The 19,189-nt window shown below is 45.1% G+C and overlaps 1 protein-coding gene across 7 annotated transcripts in view; it reads right to left on the bottom strand.

Annotated features, from left to right (window-relative positions):
* LOC140198194 (large proline-rich protein BAG6-like) overlaps positions 1-19,189 on the bottom strand; it is a 136,610-nt gene that overhangs the window by 35,099 nt on the left and 82,322 nt on the right. For 3 of the 7 annotated variants that reach the window (XM_072259220.1, XM_072259219.1, XM_072259215.1), the window contains 6 exons: positions 15,030-15,301; positions 10,517-10,646; positions 7,968-8,192; positions 4,455-4,707; positions 3,487-3,549; positions 2,769-2,873 (listed from right to left, as the gene is read on the bottom strand). In XM_072259220.1, the coding sequence (XP_072115321.1) occupies positions 2,769-2,873; positions 3,487-3,549; positions 4,455-4,707; positions 7,968-8,192; positions 10,517-10,646; positions 15,030-15,301 (1,048 nt within the window). The remainder of the gene's footprint in view (positions 1-2,768; positions 2,874-3,486; positions 3,550-4,454; positions 4,708-7,967; positions 8,193-10,516; positions 10,647-15,029; positions 15,302-19,189) is intronic. The other 4 variants (XM_072259218.1, XM_072259221.1, XM_072259217.1 and 1 more) reach the window with 3 other exon arrangements.

Consider the following 19,189-nt stretch of genomic DNA (forward strand, 5'->3'; position numbering starts at 1 on the left):
TTGGCATGATCTTTGCAGGATGCCCACTCCTAGGAAGAGCAGCAACAGTATTTAGTTTGCTCCATTTGCAGACAATTTCTCCTACTGTGGACTGATGAGCACGCAGCTCTTTAGCAAAGCTTTTGTAGCCTTTTCCAGCTTCACGCATCTCTACAATCCTTCTAAGGTCCTCTGAAAATTGTTTTGATCGAGGCATGGTGCACATAAACAGATCTTTCTTGAGAAGAGCAGGCACAGTCTGTGTGTCTTTTTGATAGGTCAGGGCACCTCTGCAACCCACACTTCCAATCTCATCTCATTGATTGGAACACCCGACTCCAAATAGCTCTTGTAGAAGGCATTACTCCAGAGGTTCACATACTTTTTCCATAAAAAAACATTATTGGATCATTTTTCTCAATAAATGAATGAACAAGTATAATTTTCTGTGTTATTTATTTAACTGGGTTCTCTTTATCTAATTTAGAACTTGTGTGAAGATCTGACCACATTTCAGGTCATATTTATGAAGAAATAGAGAAAATTCTGCAGGGTTCACAAATTTCTAGCACCAGGCTTTCTAGCCTGTGGGGGGGGAGAGATTAGTGGGGAGGGACGAATGAACAAGGGAATCCCAGAGGGAGCAATCCCTGTGGAAAGCGGAGGTGCAGAGGGGAGGGGGAGGAGATATGTTTAGTGGTAGGATCTCTTTGGAGACAGAATTTGCGGAGGGAGACAAAGTGGACAGCCAGTGCCTTTCTCCCACAGCAGAAATGGCTAATAAAGGAAGGCGTCATTTTAAGGTATCAGACGGAAAGTATGGGGAGGGGATGAATATCAGAGGTAGTGTTTTTCTTAAAAGCACCGAATGTGGTAGGTGCGTGGAATGTATTGCTGGAGGTGGTGTTAGAGGCAGATACGTTCGGGACATTTAAGAGACGCTTAAACAGGCACATGGCTAAAAGAAAAATCGAGGGCTAGATGGGAGGAAAGCACTGGATTCATCTCAGAGTAGGCTAAAAGGTCAGTGCAACAATGTGATCTGAAGAGACTGTGCTATGCTGTTCTGTTCTATGTTCTGTGTGTATACTGGGGCACAAAGTAAAGTGCAAAGTATTTAATTATGGTATTCCCAACATCTCTCCCTGGCTGGGACACGTAATGCCATCAACGGGGAAACTTGTTTTGACACTTATGCATGCTAAATCTCCTTGCCCTAACCTTCAAAATTGCCCTTAGACAAAAAAACAATTACTCTTTCACAAGAATCATGACATGCTCCACAATTACTTCCTGATCCATTATGCAAAGCAAATTCATAGATTACGCTCCCACATCCCTCTCCACGAGCCCTGGAGCTATTTACATTAATATTTCACAGTGCAATTTTAATGCCAATGCTGTGCAAGTTACATACTGTGTCAATGCAAGAAAAGGCCATTCAGCCCATTGGCCCCCCCTCTCTCTCTCTCCCCAAACGTAGCCCACTTCCCAGTTTCCTTCCCTGTTACCCAGAACTGTTTCCCCTGTTACTTTGAAAGTTACTGCAAAATTCGATTCCCAACGTGCTGTGGGAATCCCAACCTGACAATGTGAAACCACTTTTCTCAAATTCCTCTATCAATTAATTGGACCCTATTACACAGTTGAGAGACAGTTAGAACCTTTGTCTCAGGGTTAAATGTTAAATACTACAGGATACACATTTAAATTGAGAGGGGGGAAATTTAAAGAAGTGTGAGGCACTTCCAATGCACTGCCATGTGTAGTAGTAGCAGATATGATAATGGTGTTTATGAGGCTGTTAGAGGTGTGAATGCTCAGGGAACAGAGGAATTTTGATCATGTGTAGACAGAAAAGATTTGAGTCTAATTTTGGTATCATGGGCCCAAGGAGACACAAGTTTCAACCCAAAACACTGGCAGTTTATTTTCTCCACAAATGCCACATGATCTACTAAACTTGCCCCAGCACACAGCTTGTTGCCTGTTGGCCAAAAGACCGCTTTGTATACTGTACTGTTGTATCACCCTGTCAGAGTTATAACATTTCTCCAACCATGCTCCATCAAATCCCCTCATTCACTTCAAAAACTTCCAGTCTGTTGACATTACCAGTCACTGCATGCACCTCCCTCCCTAGTACAGCTGCTTGTTTTGGAGTATTGTGAGCAGTTATGTGCCCCATATTCTAGCATTGGTGGGTCCAGAGGCGGGTTACAAGAATAATCCTGGGAAAGGGAGGGTTAAGGTATGAGAAGCATTTGATGGCTCTGGGCCTCTAGACACTGGAGTTTAAAATAATGGGTGGCAGGGGGATCTCACTGAAATCTATCATATATTGAAAGGCCTGAAGGGGTGGACATGGAGAGGATGTTTCCATTAGTGGGATAATCTAGGACCAGAGGGCACAGCCTCAGAATACTAGGATATCTTCAGAAGAGAGATAAGGAGGAATCTCTTTAACAGAGAATCGTGAATCTATAGAATTCATTGCCACAACTGGCTGTTGAGGCCAAGTCATTGGATCTACTTAAAACAAGGTTGATAGTTTCTTGATTAGTAAGGGCGTCAAAGGTTTCAGGGAGAAGGCAGGAGAATGGGGTTAAGGGATAATAAATCAGCTATAACAGAAGGACGGAGCAGACTCAATGGGCTGAATGGCCTAATTCTGCTCCAATGTCTTATGGTAGCCCAAAAGACCCTAGGTCCCTAGCACTGGACTGAAATTGACAAAAGGACTGCTTGGTTTCTATCATTTACGAAGGCACGGGGACGTTCAACCATACCTGAGCTCGCTCCGGCTGCCGCCATGGCTTGCTGGGTGATTTGGTGCATGATGGTCTGCATGAATTCGGTTGACATCCCTGGAATCTGAATATGTGGCATCCCACCTGACAGCAAAACGGAGGACACAGGGGGTTTAAGAGATCACTATGTGCTTGCTGGCAAATCACAGTTACAATACAGAGATAAGCACAAAATAGTAAAATGATGCAAAGATCGGTAGAAAAGTAACGCTGAGGTGATAATCACAGAACAGGTAGAATGAGGAGCCCAAGAGCACGGGAGCACCACTAGGAAGGGGATGTGAAAGGGTGACAAAAGACAATGCTACCCATCATTAAGGACCCAATCACCCAGGACATAATCTCTTCTCATTGCTACCATCAGGGAGGAGGTATAGGAGCTTGAGTTTTAGGAACAGCTTCTCCCCCTCTGGCATCCGATTTGTGAATGGACAATGAACCAACCCATGAACAGTACCTCATTAATTTTCCCTTATTTTTGTACTATTTTTTATATAATTTCTTACTGTAAATTATAGTTTTTTTTTAGGTATTGCACTGTACTACTGTTTCAAAACAGCAAATTTCACGACATGTCCCAGTGAACCTCATTCTGATTCTGACTGAGAACGGTGGGGAAGAAGCCATTCCGGGAGCGAGTGTAAAGGACCTGACACATCCTGCAGGGGTAACATTATGATCAGCTAAGTGGCATTACCTGGCCCAGAGGTTCCTGTGGCAGAAGAAGCTGTTGTAGAAGAATTACCCTGTGTGGTGGAATCTGTCAGAGAATGAATAAGATGAATAAGAAGGTTGTAGTCACAAACTGCTACACATGGCTGATATTGACAAGTTTGACAATAGATCAGATTCAATGAGAAGGGCAGGTATTATTACATACATTAAGAATACATGCACACATGTCCAAAAGAACCCTGTTAATCCAACACACTCAGGACTTGGGGGTGCCAGACAAGCAGATCTTCTGCACTATTGGAAATTATTAAAATTAATTCTTCAACATAATTTTGAGTCAATTTTTGAGATGCTACACAGTAAAAACAATGTCTAGCGAAAATAGGGATCATAGTAACTGAGGCCTCATGCGAACCAGGGGCAAGCATGGAAACAGTGCCCCACTGGCTCAGAAGCAAGCAGGCGAATGGCATCCCATTGGCTCAGAAGTGCAAGAACGGCATCCCATTGGCTCAGAGGTAAGTGCAAGAGTGGCACCCCATTGGCTTAGGAGCAAGCAGGGGAATGGGGCCCTATTGGTTCAAAAGTATGGCAAGGCAGGACAGAAGAAAGGCAAAACAGCAGTTAAAAGGGAGTGGGAGAACCAGGGCCACACTGACTAAGAACTGGGCTTCATTGATTCAGAAAGGAGCGCTGGAAGCACCCTGTTTGGTACAAGGGAACATAAGCTGGACCCCCGTGAGTCAGAAGGGAGTCAAACCGTCAGAATTTTCAAACAATTGGAAAGCAGAGTGCTGGAGATTTTCTGTGCCAAGACAGTGGCTTTCCAAGAGCAGTCAGGTTTGAACTGCCATGATGAACCATGTCATATCTTAGGTGGTGGTCATTTCATCATCATTGGAGATCCACCCATCAGATGGCAGACCACCTGCACTCCCATCCCTCCCCAGGACAGGGATTCAAAACAACTAGAAAGTTCCCCTGACGCACCTCCTTGTAGGTTCATCTGCATCATGACAACGGGCTCCATGGTTTGGTGAGTGATGCGGATGACACGGGGGTGGGAGCCCTGGCTCTGGCTCTGCTGCCCCTGGTTCTCTGGGGCCTCCTGTGTCTCAGCACCTGGTGACTGCGTGGGGGGAGCAGTGCCAGTGGCCGCTGTAGCTGGTGACTGCCCCTCGGCACTGTGTTGCGCCCGGTTGCCGTTTGTTGTCATGGTGACTGTCGTTCCGACATTGATCTGCTGGAAGGAGGAAGAGCTGAAATTTTAGTACCAGAGGAGATGAAGAGGGGTGGGGGGGGGGGTGCAGAACAGGCTGCATGTGTACTACTGACCCCAACTATGGAGGCATGCTACTGTATTCTTTACACTGGCAAGGACACCCACAGATAGAGGTTGGGCACCTTGGACCACAAAGTGAACAGAGACTTCTTTACTCAAAGGGATCATTAACCACTCCACTTGACTGAGAATAGTAAGTAAGTTTGCAGATGACACTGGTGGGATTTTTGGACAGTGAAGGTTATCCAAGATTACAACAGATCAACTTATCCTCTGGGGCTGAGGAATGGCGGACAACATTTAAAACAGATAAGTAAGAGTATTTGTCTTCGATCTTGCAAGATGAACCAGGGCAGAACTTGTGCAATAAATGTTAGGGCCCTGGGGAGTATCGGAGCACAGGGACCCCTAGGGGTGCAGTTACCGAGTTCCTTGAAAGTGACGACCCAGGTAGACAGGGTTGCGAAGGTAGCACTTGACACACTGGCTGTGATCGGTCAGAATAGTGAGCACAGGAGTTTGCGCATCATGATGTACAAGACACTGACAAAGGTGCATTTGGAGTACTGCGTGCAGTTCCTGTGTCCCTACTATAGGGAGGATGTTGTCAAACTGGGGAAGGCACAGAAAGGATTTACGAGGATGCTAACGAGACTGGAGGGCTTTGGTTATAAGTGGAGACTTGACGGGCTGGAACGTAGGAAGCTGAGGGCAACATTAGAGATTTATAAAATCATTTATAGGGTGAACAGCTGAGGTTTTTTCCACAGGGTATCAGAAAGGCCTAATGTAAAAGGGGAAAAATGTGCAAAAGACCTGAGGGGCAACTTCTTCACGTAGAGGGTAGTGGGTATGTGGAATGAGCTACCCAAAGAGGTGGTAGATGCAGGTACAGTACTATGCAAATGTCTTAGGCACATATATGTAGCTGGGTGCCTAAGATATTTGCACAGTATTGTATTTGTCAACTTGGAGCTAAGAGCAAGTTCGTAAATTTGGCGGGAGCAAAGTATATTGGGAATGGCCAGGGTGGAACACTGCAAGAGGGATGTAGGACAGGTGGCAGAAGAGTGCCAGGCATGGGGTGGTGGCATGGGTGCAGACACACTCAGCCCTGAGACACCAGGCAAGGTCATTTGAGTCCAAACAATTGGTTTAGTGATCATGACAGAATGTCTTTCTGGTGCTTCCCACTCCCTTCCCCTTTTCCCTCTTCCTGACCCTTTCCCACTCTCAGTCCACAATGGAGTCACGTATCTGAATCAGGTCTATCATCACTCACGTCATGAAATTTGTTTCTTTTGCAGCTGCAGTACAGTGCAATAGATAACACTACAGTACAGTACAAAAGTCTTAGGCATCCTTTAAAAAAGGCATTTCGACAAGTACATAGATAGGAAAGGTTTGGAGAGATGAGTGAAACACAGGCAAATGGGGCTAATTCAGGTAGGCATGGATGAATCGGAATAGCAATATTAGAGTCATAGGTACTGGGATACAGTGAAAAGTTTGTCCTGCATACTGCTCATAACAATCAGATCATTGCACAGTGCACTGAGGCTTAACAAAGTAAAGCAATAACAGAATGCAGAATTAGGTGTAACAGGGCAGAGCATTGGTTGAGTGGCAGGAGGCAAAGAGTAGGAATAAAGGGGTCTTCTCTGCTTGGCTGCCAGTGACTGGAGGTGTTCCACAAGGGTCGGAGTTAGATGATGGAATTAATGGCTTTGAGGCCGAGTTTGTGGATGATATGAAGATAGGTGGAGGGGCAGGTAGTGTTGAGGAAGAAGGGGGTCTGCAGAAAGACTTAAGACACATTGGGATAATGGGCAGATGGAATAGAATAAAGAGAAATGTACAGGCATGCAATTTGGGAGAAGGAATAAAGATGTAGACTATTTTCTAAATGGAAAGAAAAATCTATATTCAGAAGAGCAAAAGAAATTGGGAGTTCTTGTCCACAATTCCTTAAAAGTTAACTTGCAGGCTGAGTCAGTGGCAAGAAAGCTAAATGCAATATTAGCATTCATTTCAAGAGGACGAGAATATAAAAGCAAGGATGTAATGTTGAGGCTTCAGAAAGCATTGGTCAGACTGCACTTTGGAGTATTTTGAGCAGTTTTGGGCCACTAATTAAAGAAAAGATGGGCTAGTGTTGGAGAGGATTCACAGGAGGTTCACAAAAATGATTCCGGGAATGAAAGGTTATGAGGAGTATGAGAAGCATTTGGTGGTCTAAGCCTGTACTCACTGGAGTTTAGAAGAATGGGGGGGGGGGGGGGGAATCTTATTGAAACCTATCGGTTATTGAAAGGCCTAGATAGAGTGGATGTGGAGAGGATTTTTTCTATAGTGGGAGAGTCTAGGATCAGAGGGCACAGCTTCAAAATGGAGGGGCCTCCATTTACAACAGAGGTGAGGAGGAATTTCTTTAGCCAGGAGGTAGTGAATCCGTGCCATAGATTGCTGCGAAGGCCAAGTCATTGGGTATATTTAAAACAGAGGTTGATAGGATCTTGATTAGTCAGGGTGTCACAGGTTACAGGGAGGAGGCAGGAGAATGGGGTTGAGAGAGATAATAAATCAGTCAAAATGGAATGGTGGAGCAGATTCAATGCTGAATGGCCAAATTCTGCTTCTATGTCTTATAGCTACAGAGGAAGTGCAGTGCAGATAAACAATAAGGTGCAAGATCACAACAGGGGACCTTGTGAGGTGAACAGTCCAATTCATTGCACTAGGGAGCTATTTATTAGTCTGATAATAAACTGTCCTTGAGCCTGATGGTATGTGCTACCAGGCTTTTGTACCTTCTGCCCAATGGGCGAGGGGAGAAGAGAATGTCTGGGATGAGTGAGGCATTTGATTATGCACACTGCTTTACTGAGTCCATAGAGGAGAGGCTGATATCCATAATGTGCTGGGTGTATCCACATCTGCAGTTTATTGTTCCCACACGCAGAGCATTTGTCATACCAAAAAGTGATGCATTAGAAAAATTTGGTAGGGGTGGACAGGGGCAAATTTCTGGAGTTCAGCCAAAGAATCTATTTTATTGCTAATTAACTGCATGGCTCTATTGTACTTGACAGATCAATTGTGGATTTCTGTTGGTCTGTTCCCATCAGTGCAATCCTGGTGTGAGACACAGATAGCAAGATCCACACCACCTGATGCCCTCACACCCTCCATGGACAGGTCTCCCAAGTGTGGTAACTCACCTGAATGGGCAGGGCCTGCTGCAGCACCACGGGTGAGGCGTAGTGGGACATCGGTCTCACCACGTGCAGGTGGCGAGGGGTGTTGGCCGCCAGGTTGCACCGGAGATCGGACAGGGCCACAAAGGTGTTGCCCAGGAAACGAAGGGCTTCTCCCACCAGATTGATGATCCTTTGGTCTTCTTCCCTGCTCTCTGTCTGTTGGAAGGAAAGGCGTGGGGAAGCCCACTGATAAGTACATAACTTGTACTAATGATTATTGCCCGGTTTCTATACCTGGGTGTTGCTCTTCCAAGTATCCTTCAAACTTGACAGATGGGACAAAGAGTCTGACAGGTGAAAGAAACATTCTCCACTCAAAGGGTCCAGGACTCTTTTTCTCGATATATTTATTTCTCAGGATCCGAACTTCGCTATCAAAGCCGATATCTTGGTATGTTGGCGATGAGCAGACTTCCTGAACCCAGTAGTCTTTCTGATCTTTTTGTATTTAACAATACATTCCAACGAGCCCATGCTGCCCAATTTCACCACTGTAACTAATTAATCTACTAACCCATAGGTCTTTGGAACGTGGGAGGAAACCCGAGCGCCTGGAGGAAACCCACAGTTACGGGGACAGCGTACAAACTCCTTACAGACAATCGCAGAATTGAACCTGGGTCATCGGCATTGTAATTCCACTAACTACATTGCTACCTCTTTCTGGTGAAAACCCCTTTCATACAGCAGGAAGCTAACTACAGACGCAGTAACTGAGGAGTAAGATTCATAACCTTCAAAATCAAATGGGCCACGGATGGGAATTTAGGAAACCACTGCTTGGGTGTTAGAAGTACAGCCCTATCTCTCTTCCAAGGGAAGCAAGCTCTGACTCCACTGACTGTTACCAGTTTTCCGCCTGAAGCTTTCTGTTACTGAAGAGAGTTAGAGCCTGCAGGTGCCAAAGTGGGGGAACAAAGATTAGATATGATCTCTTCCGTGAACTGGAACGAGGATCAAGATCTTCCCATGTTCTGGAACATTCTCTGCCTGGCTGAATAGGTCTTAAAATGGGGAACAGACAAGGAATGAAACAAGCTAGAGCTGCAGCAAGTTACACAGCCTCATCAATGAGCAGCTCAGCTCAGAGAATCATAGGCCCTTCAGCTCACTTATCCGTGCTGGTCAAAACAAAGATACTCAGCATGATCTCATCTTCCAGCACAAGGTTCATAACCCAGCAGGTCACAGCTCTCCAACTATACGCAAATTAATCTAAAATATGACGGGGGCTCCTGCCTTCACCACTCTTTCACACAATTTGCTTCACACCCCTCAGTCAAAAGATTTTCCACATCACTCCTCGAAGATCCATGCTTCCTGGTCTACGACCATAAGACATAGGAGCAGAATTAGGCCATTCAACCCATCGAGTCTGCTCCGCCATTCCATCATGGCTGATTTAGTATCCCTCTCAACCCCATTCTCCTGCCTATTTCCTGTAACATATTACTGATGCCCTTACTAACCAAGAACCTATCAATCTTAAATATACCCAATGACTTGGCCTCCACACCCCCCGGTGGCAATGAATTCCTGATTCACCACCCTCTGGCTAAAGAAATTCCTCATCTCTGTTCTAAAGGGACATCTCTGTATTCTAAGGCAACAACCTCAAGAACTAGACTCACTCCACACTGGAAACATCCTTTCAATGTCAACTCTATTTAGACCTTTCAAAATTCAATAGCTTTAATGATCCTTATAAACTCCAGTGAGTAAAGGCCCAGAGCCATCAAAAGCTACTCATTCACTCCTCTTTAACTCTTCTATAGATCCATAAGATTTTTACAGTACTTATTAAGCCTCCTTACTTTCCCTAAAGAGAACAATCTTACCATATCTCATAGCCATAATTTTCCAGTACAGGTAACATAAACCTCTGTCCCTTCTTTCACCTCAAAGGGACGAGCCTGCTGCAGCTGACAGGTGATCAGTAATGGACATCAGTCTTTCCACATATTTCTTCTAATAAATTGAATGGAACTGTACCCAGTACTCAGGCGTTGGTCTAACTAATCCTGTTTACTGTTCTTGTATAACCGTCCTGCTTTTATGTTTATGCCACATATAACAACAGAAAGCATTCAGTATGCCATTTTAATCTACCTGTTACCTTGTTTCACAACACGGCTCAGTATCCTCCCGTTAACGGTACCTTGCCTTGTCTTGCTTCAGCCTCCTGAATGCTTTACCCTTTGCACCTGGTGGGCTCCTCAACAACACTGCTGCTAATCTGCTTGTCCTGATTCCCCGCAACGCTGACCTCCTTTGTGTTCAGAAACTTACTGACCATCTATACACAATGATGACATCCACAGCTACCCTAGATGGAGAATTCCCATGACTGAAACTTGTCACGTCAGTTCCAAATGATCAACTAATACCACGTCCCTCTACCAATTATGTTAGGGAAAATCTGAATGACTGAGATTTGCAGAAGTAGTTGCAGTGAGGATGGGGGGGGGGGGGGAGGCAGGGGAAAGAGGGTTACCAATCTTTTGGCGTACATTGTTGTTGTAGTCCGCAGTAGTAGCTGTGCTCAGAATCTCCTGGTACCTCTGCACGAAGGGTTGCAGCCTCGACTCCACCCGCTGCAGCTCCATCAGGACCTCGAGGTACTCTGTTGGGGATGGGTGACTGAAATAGAACAAAGGTCAAGTTAGAACGCAAACTTCCACACAGTCTGCCTGCTTCAGGTCATGCTCTCCCTTCCTGACAACTGCAAAGGTTCGAAGGACATTCTAAGAGCATGCATTTACAATAATTCCCTGTTCCAAATACTTTGCCTGCAAATGCTTTCTACTTAAGTTCTAAAGATAATGATCATGCTGTAAGTTGATATGCATCACTGTTTCCCAAGGCATTTTAAATCATTTACCATGTTAATACTATCAGTTTTCAACACCCAGAATCAACAAAGACTTACATTCTTTGTAATAAAATTGCTGACCTGAAAAATCAACTGTCATCTCCATAGACTGTCTGCGCACTGAACACTAATATCTTTGGACAAGAGAAAATCTGCAGATGCTGTGTTGCATGAGTAATTCCGGGTTTTATTTCAGTTAATTTCATTTCCCCCAACAAAGTTGAGTTCCTTGATGTCAGGAAGCATCCCACAACTACAGTCATAGAGAGCTACAGCACAAAAACAGGCCCTTTGGCCCACCTAGTCCATGCTGAACAATTTAAACTGCCTATTCCTGTCAACCCGAACCAGGACCATAGCTCTCCATACTCTTCTCATTCATGTACTTATCCCTAACCTCTCTCAAATGTTACAAATTGAATCCAAAACCACCACTTCCACAGGCAGCTCATTCCACACTCTCACCACTCTCTGAGTGAAGAATTTCCCCTTCAGGTTCCTCTTAAATATTTCAACTTTCACCCTTAACCTGTGACCCCTATGTGACTCAATGCAAAAAGCCTGCTTGCATTTTCCATGTCTGAACCCCTCATAATTTTGTATATCTCAATCAAATCTCCCCTCATTCACCCGTGCTCCAGCCCTAACCTATTCAATCTTTCCTTAATACTCACCACCGATACGGCAGAGAGGGCCTCAAGCTGGCTGTGGCTCAAAAGAGGGGGAGCCATGGAGTCATAAGTAGCTAGCCATCTGGACACAAGCTGGGGTCTGATCAGCCCCGGCTGGGTCACCTGGAGGAGGTTGTATGATGTTGAAAGACCCGAAACACCCGATGATTCCAGGAACATCACTGAAGGTGTGTCCAGAAGCATCAATAGATGTATGTGCACAGCAGGTAGTCTTTACTGGTGTACGAAGAGATGTTAGTCAGCGCAGGAAGGAGATCAACTCCTCAAACTTGCAAATGACGGTGGGCTGAAAAGTATGTTTGACATAATATCTCTGCCGGCATTCCAGATCAAAGTCAAGGCTAAATATCCTGAGATAGCCACGAAAGCACTGAAAACATTGCTTCCAACATTTTTCTGCAAAGCGCAGTTTTCTGCAATGAATGCAACGAAAACTAAATTGCGGAATAGACTGGACATAAGGAACCCCCTTCGAGTATCACTGTCTCCCGTCACCCCTCGATGGAACCGTCTTGTTGCAGGAAAAAAAGCCCAGGGCTCCCACTGATTCAGCAATATTGGTGTGTTGCAATGATTTTATATGTTCATACGGGGAAAATATGTGTTGTGTGTTTAGTATCCAAACGTTACTTAAAACGTTATGATGCTATTGACTTATAAGTGACTTATATAACCATATAACAATTACAGCACGGAAACAGGCCATCTCTCCCCTTCTAGTCCGTGCCGAACGCTACTCTCACCTCGTCCCACCAACCTGCACTCAGCCCACAAGCCTCCATTCCCTTCCTGTCCATATACCTATCCAATTTTTCTTAAAATGATAATATCGAACCTGCCTCTACCACTTTTACTGGAAGTTCATTCAACACTTACTTCAAGCTCCCCTGTCCTCCCCTGATAATTGACTTATCACTATATTCATGCGAGGAAAATATGCGCTGTGTGTTTAATATTAGATTCGTTAGATAAACCCTTTTACAAACGAAATTGAGTGTATTAGCCACTTATCACCTATATTCCGGTCGTGATTAACAACCCCCCCCCCCCGGAACAGAATTGCCAAAAATGATTTGTAGACAAAAATCGGCATGTACACACATGCGCACTGTGCCCGCGCAAGGTTTCATGGTCATTGTAGTCTTTCTCGGGGTAAACACAACGTATTTGACTGCTACTCTTGTCCGTTGGCAACCCTACCACCAACCACGCACCCCCCCCCCCCCCACCGGGTCGGCCGGTCCGCGAGAGTATTGTCAATATTAAACCGGTCCGCAGTGCAAAAAAGGTTGGGGACCCCTGTTGTTAAGGATTCAGTACGCACACCAGGGCAAGGTGTTGAAGCAGGAACCACTGAAAATATGCTTGGCAAACATGTTATCTGTAATCTATAAGGCCAAGATTCAAAACCAATAGAGTAAAAATTATTCTTTCTCAGGACAGCTTAAGACACAACAAACTTAATGACCAGGCAGCATCTACGGAAAAAAGTACAGATGACGTTTCGGGAAGGGTTTTGGCCCGAAACGTCAACTGTACTTTTTCCCCAAAAATGCTGCCTGGCCTGCTGACTTCCTCCAGCAGTTTGTGTGTGTTGCTTGGATTTCAAGCATCTGCAGATTTTCTCTTGCTTGGAACTTAATGACCGTCTCCTTGGTAATACCATTAATGTCCATGATTGCAGTTCCCATAAAATTCCAACTTTAATTAAATCATCAAGTCTTTTGACTGAGAAACCCTTCAATCAGTTAGACAAACTGAAAACACACATAAACGTTGCTGGTGAATGCAGCAGGCCAGGCAGCATCTCTAGGAAGAGGTACAGTCGACGTTTCGGGCTGAGACCCTTCGTCAGGACTAACTGAAGGAAGAGTGAGTAAGGGATTTTAAAGTGGGAGGGGGAGGGGGAGATCCAAAATGATAGGAGAAGACAGGAGGGGGAGGGATGGAGCAAAGAGCTGGACAGTTGATTGGCAAAAGGGATATGAGAGGATCATGGGACAGGAGGCCCAGGGAGAAGGAAAAGGGGGAGGGGGGAAAAACCCAGAGGATGGGCAAGGGGTATAGTCAGAGGGACAGAGGGAGAAAGAGAGAGAGAGAGAGAGAGCGAGAGAGAGAGAGAGAGAGAGAGAGAGAGAGAGAGAGAGAGAGAGAGAGAGAGAGAGAGAATATGAGTGTATATAAATAAATAACGGATGGGGTATGAGGGGGAGGTGGAGCATTAGCAGAAGTTAGAGAAGTCAATGTTCATGCCATCAGGTTGGAGGCTACCCAGATGGAATATAAGGTGTTGTTCCTCCAACCTGAGTGTGGCTTCATCTTTACAGTCGAGGAGGCCGTGGATATACATATCAGTATGGGAATGGGACGTGGAATTAAAATGTGTGGCCACTGGAAGATCCTGCTTTCTCTGGCAGACAGAGCCCAGGTGTTCAGTGAAACGATCTCCCAGTCTGCGTCAGGTCTCGCCAATATATAGAAGGCCTCATCGGTAGCACCGGACGCAGTAAATCACCCCAGCCGACTCACAGGTGAAGTGTCGCCTCACATGGAAGGACTGTCTGGGGCCCTGAGTGGTAGTGAGGGAGGAAGTGTAAGGGCATGTGTAGCACTTGTTCCGCTTACAAGGATAAGTGCCAGGTGGAGGATCAGTGGCCGCTAATGCCCCACCTCCCCCTCGTACTCCATCCGTTATTTATTTATATACACGTATTCTTTTTCTCTCTCTCCTTTTTCTCCCACTGTCCCCCTCACTATACCCCTTGTCCATCCTCTGGTTCCCCCCCGCTCCTTTTCTTTCTCCCTAGGCCTCCTGTCCCATGATCGTCTCATATCCCTTTTGCCAATCAACTGTCCAGCTCTTGGCTCCATCCCTCCCCCTCCTGTCTTCTCCTATCATTTTGGATCTCCCCCTCCCCCTCTCAAATCTCTTACTAGCTCTTCTTTCAGTTAGTCCTGACGAATGGTCTCGGCCCGAAATGTCAACTGTACCTCTTCCTAGAGATGCTGCCTGGCCTGCTGCGTTCACCAGCAACTTATATGTGTGTGACCTGATAAAATGTTGATTCGGTGTCAAGAGCCAGTCAGTATGGCGGCCAACTGGCAGGTGCTGGCCAGGGCAGTACCAAGGGGTAAAGATTATCCAGAATGCCTTGCACATTCTTAAGCTAGCACTTCAAAATCCCTTTCAACCACGCAACTGGGCTGAACCACTTAACATCTCATCAGTCAGCAGCTCCGACGTTGCAATCAACCGAGATCGTGGCCTCAAGACCCCAATGATGAGAGTCAAACATCCAACTAACTTGGAGCCAAGAAGCTCATCAGCCTGCCAGAGGTGACACTCATGCGTGTCATGCACGACAGTACTGCTCTGGAGCTCTTTATATATGGCACAAACGGTAGAAACCCCCAAGAATCCTATATGTAAACTGGTTGACACATTTGGATTGCACTTACTTGGGCCCAGGGGGCGCTTCCTCGGTCTGGGTAGTTGCCGATGACAAGCCCACGCTCGGCTCAGGGCCCTCCGAGGTGCTCGTGCCTTCCTCAGCAGTCCCTTCGGCCAGGGTTTCTGGAGGGTGGTTTGCCGGGGCTGCTTGAGGCTGTGTGCCAGATGTCTCCATTGTGTCCCCAGAAACTGGTGCGCTTGGAGGTGTGGGTTCTCCCACCAAGTCCGCAGCATCTGCTGGGCTCTGTGCTGACTCCTGAGGCGTGCCATTTGCTTGACCCTGGGAAAGATATCAAAGAACATCGGGAGTTACTAGTTAAAACTAACGAGTGAAATGGACAACACCAGTCTGCTGGTTCAGCTCTAAATTCTACAAGCAAGATTTTATTTTCAATTTAGCAGGTGGAGCAGCATCTGCGCTGACGCAGCATTTCAACCTGAAATATCAACAACTCCTTTCCTTCCTCAGAAGCTGCTTGACCCAGAGTTCCTCCAGCAGATTGTTGCTCCAGATTTCAACATCTGCAGTCTCTTCTGTCTTCCTCTCTGTTCAACCAATATGTCTCATCTCTCCATCAATCCATTTACTGACCAATCCATACAAGGCGCTCTCCAGGTTATAAACATCTGATTCATGGACACCAGTGGCATACAATGAGCACTTGGGAGACTGTTGGGATGATTTGTATCTTCTACTGGGTGGGAACTGAACAGTCACACTGACCTGAACACATGCCTTCTCTCTACACCCATCTCCTGAACCACAACGGTCAGGGGCTGGGTACAGCCAAGCACAGTTGGGTGTACAGAGCAGCCTCCTCGCTCACTTACCAACTCAGGAGGCCGGGTGACAGCCGTTCTTCCCACGCTTGCTTGGTCTCTCATCACCACTGTTTCTGTGACCCTCTCCCACACAATTTTCTATTCATTTCACGTTACCAACACTTCTCAGAAAAAGAACCAGTAAAGGAATTGTTTATACTTCTTATAAAATGATTGTGACCTCAAATGTCATCAATCTTTCAGGTGTCATTCTTTCTCTATTTCTCATTCATCACTGATGCTGCTTGACCTGAAGAGTATTTCCAACCACTGTACCCCTCTAGAGCATGGGTGACAAACCTGTGCCACATGCAAACATTTTGCAACAAGCGGCATGCACAGCCGCCCATCAATTATTTAAACCCCACCTATCTTTATTGCCTAGTGAAGCAGTGAATGAATTTTTACAACCCGAGAGCAGAAAAACATTTTCACAGGAAATGTCTCACGCCGGCTTGACACCAGCTATATAGTCATCAGAACAAATGACACTGGATGATACATTTTAAAATCCTCACAGCCCTGCTGCACACATCAATATTCGGATAGTTAACCATTACAATAACAATCCTATTTAGAAATTACTATTTATTATTTTTCAACTGTCGTTTTAAAAGATTAATACATTATTTTTGAACAAGATTTCTAAAATGCTTCATTTAATTTAAACACTCTTACACTTACATTAAAACAATAAATACAGATAAATAAGTAACAACACTCATCTTTTTCCTTTTAAAAGTCCATAATTGTTGTTATTAGTCCACTAATCAATGATAATCTCAGCTCAAAATTACCAAAAGATCATAAGCGAAATTAGGCCATTCAGCCTATCGATCCTGTTGCACCACTCCACCCTGGCTGAATTATTATTCCCCTCAACCCCATTCTCCTGCCTTCTCTCTGTAACCTTTGATACCCTGACTAAGCAAGAACCTATCAACCTCTGCTTTAAATATACTCAATGACTGCCTCCACTACTGTCTGTGGCAATGAATCCCCAAGATTCGCTACCCTCTGGCTAAAGAAATTGCTCATCACCTCTGTTCTAAATAGATGCCCCACTACTCTGAGGCTGCACCCTCTGGTCCAAGACTCCCCGCACCCGCCTACGACATATAACACCCTCTCCGCATCCACTCTATCTAGGCCCACTCATTCTTCTAAACTCCAGCGAGTACAGGCCCACAGACATCAAAAACTCCTCATGCATTAACCTTTTCATTACCAGAGTCATTCTTGTGAATGTCCCTTGGACCCTCTCCAATACTTGCACAGCTTTTCTTAGATTAGGGGCCCCAAGCTGCTCAAATCCAGACTAAACAAAGCCTCAGCATTACCCTTGCAGTTTCTTAATTGTACCCACAAGGAATCTACATCTTCTGATCCTACATCACTCTATTGCAGTGCTTATAGAAAGTTTTATGCTTTATCGTTTTACAACAGTGCACATGACTTGACTTTTTTTGACACCGATCAACAGAAAAAGACTCTTTTGCAACAGATCTCTACAAAGTGATCTAAATTACAAATATAAAACACAAAATAATTGCATAAGTATTCACCCCCTTCAAGTCAGTGTTTAGTAGATGCACCTTTAGCAGCAACTACAGCTTTGGCTCCATGTGGATAGGTCTCTTTCAGCTTTGCACATCTGTACACTGGAATTTTTCCCCATTCCTCTTTACAAAACTGCTTAAGCTCGGTCAGAATTCAAGGGATTGTGAGTGAACAACCCTTTTCAAATCCAGCCACGAATTCTCAATTGGATTGAGGTCTGGACTCTGATTTCGCCACTCCAGGACATGAACTTTGTTTATTTTTAAGCTATTCCTGCGTAGCTTTGGCTTTATGCTTGGGGTCATTGCCTAACTAGAAAACCATTTTTCTCCTAAGTGACAGTTCTCTTGCAGACTGCATCAGGATTTCTTCCAGGGTTTCCCTGTATTTTAGTGCATTAATTTTACCCTCTACCTTTACAAGCCTTCCAGGGCCTGCTGTAGTGAAGCATTCCCACAGCATGATGCAGCCACCGCCATGCTTCACAGTAGGGATGAAGTGTTTTTGATGATGTGCACTGTATGGCTTACATCAAACATACTGTTTAGTCTGATAGCCAAAAAGCTCGATTTTGGATTCATCAGGCCATACACCCGTTCTCCAGCTGACTTCTGAGTCTCCCACATGCCTTCTGGCAAACTCAAGCTGAGATTTCATGTGAGCTTTTACAACAGTGGCTTTCTCTTTGCTACTCTCCCACTCTGTGACTGGTGAAGCACCCAGGCAACAGTTGTCATATGTACAGTCTTTCTCATCTCCGCCACTGAAACTTGTAACTCTTCCGGAGTTGCCATAGGTGTTTTGGTGGCCTCTCTTACTAGTCCCCTTATTGCACAGTCACTCAGTTTTTGAAGACGGCCTGCTCTAAGCAGATTTACAACTGAGCCATATTCTTTCCAGTTCTTGATGATTGACAAATGTTCTCCAAGGGATATTCAGTGACTTGGAAATTTTCTTGATCTATCTCCTGACTTGTACTTTTCCATAACCTTTTTGCAGAGTTACTTGGAGTGTTCTTGTGTCTCATGGTGCAGTCTTTGCCAGGATACTGACTCACCAGCAGTTGGACCTTCCAGGTACAGGTATATAAAGGATTTCCCACTCAGGATCAATAATATATTATTATTATTAATTTTACTACAATCAACTGCACACAGGTCTCCAAAGACATATCTCCATTTAACTAATTATGTGACTTCAAAAACCAATTGGCCACCAGTGATGATTTAGTGTGTCATATTAAGGGGGGGGGTGAATACTTATGCAATCAATTATTTTGGTGTTTTATATTTGTGATTAATTTAAATTATTTTGTAGAGATCTGTTTTCACTTTGATCAACAGAAAAAGACTCTTTCATATCAGTGTCAAAAAAGCCAAATTAAATCCACTGTGAATCAATATTGTAAAACAATAAAACATGAAAACTTCCAAGGCAGGTACATACCTTTTATATAGGCATCCGTTAGTCTCATAAGACCATGGATTTGCGCCTTGGAAGGTTTCCAGGGCGCAGGCCTGGGCAAGGTTGTATGGAAGATCAGCAGTTGCCCATGCTGCAAGTCTCCCCTCTCCATGCCACCGATGTTGTCCAAGGGAAGGGCATTAGGACCCATGCAGCTTGGCACCAGTGTCATCGCAGGGCAATGTGTGGTTAAGTGCCTTGCTCAAGGACACACACGCTGCCTCAGCCAAGGCTCGAACTAGCAACCTTCAAATCACTAGACGAACGCCTTAACCACTTGGCCAGGTGCCAACACATACCTTTTATAGGCACTGTACATCAC

The sequence above is a fragment of the Mobula birostris genome, chromosome 5 (assembly GCF_030028105.1).
Source record: "Mobula birostris isolate sMobBir1 chromosome 5, sMobBir1.hap1, whole genome shotgun sequence".
In the NCBI taxonomy this organism is placed as follows: domain Eukaryota; kingdom Metazoa; phylum Chordata; class Chondrichthyes; order Myliobatiformes; family Myliobatidae; genus Mobula; species Mobula birostris.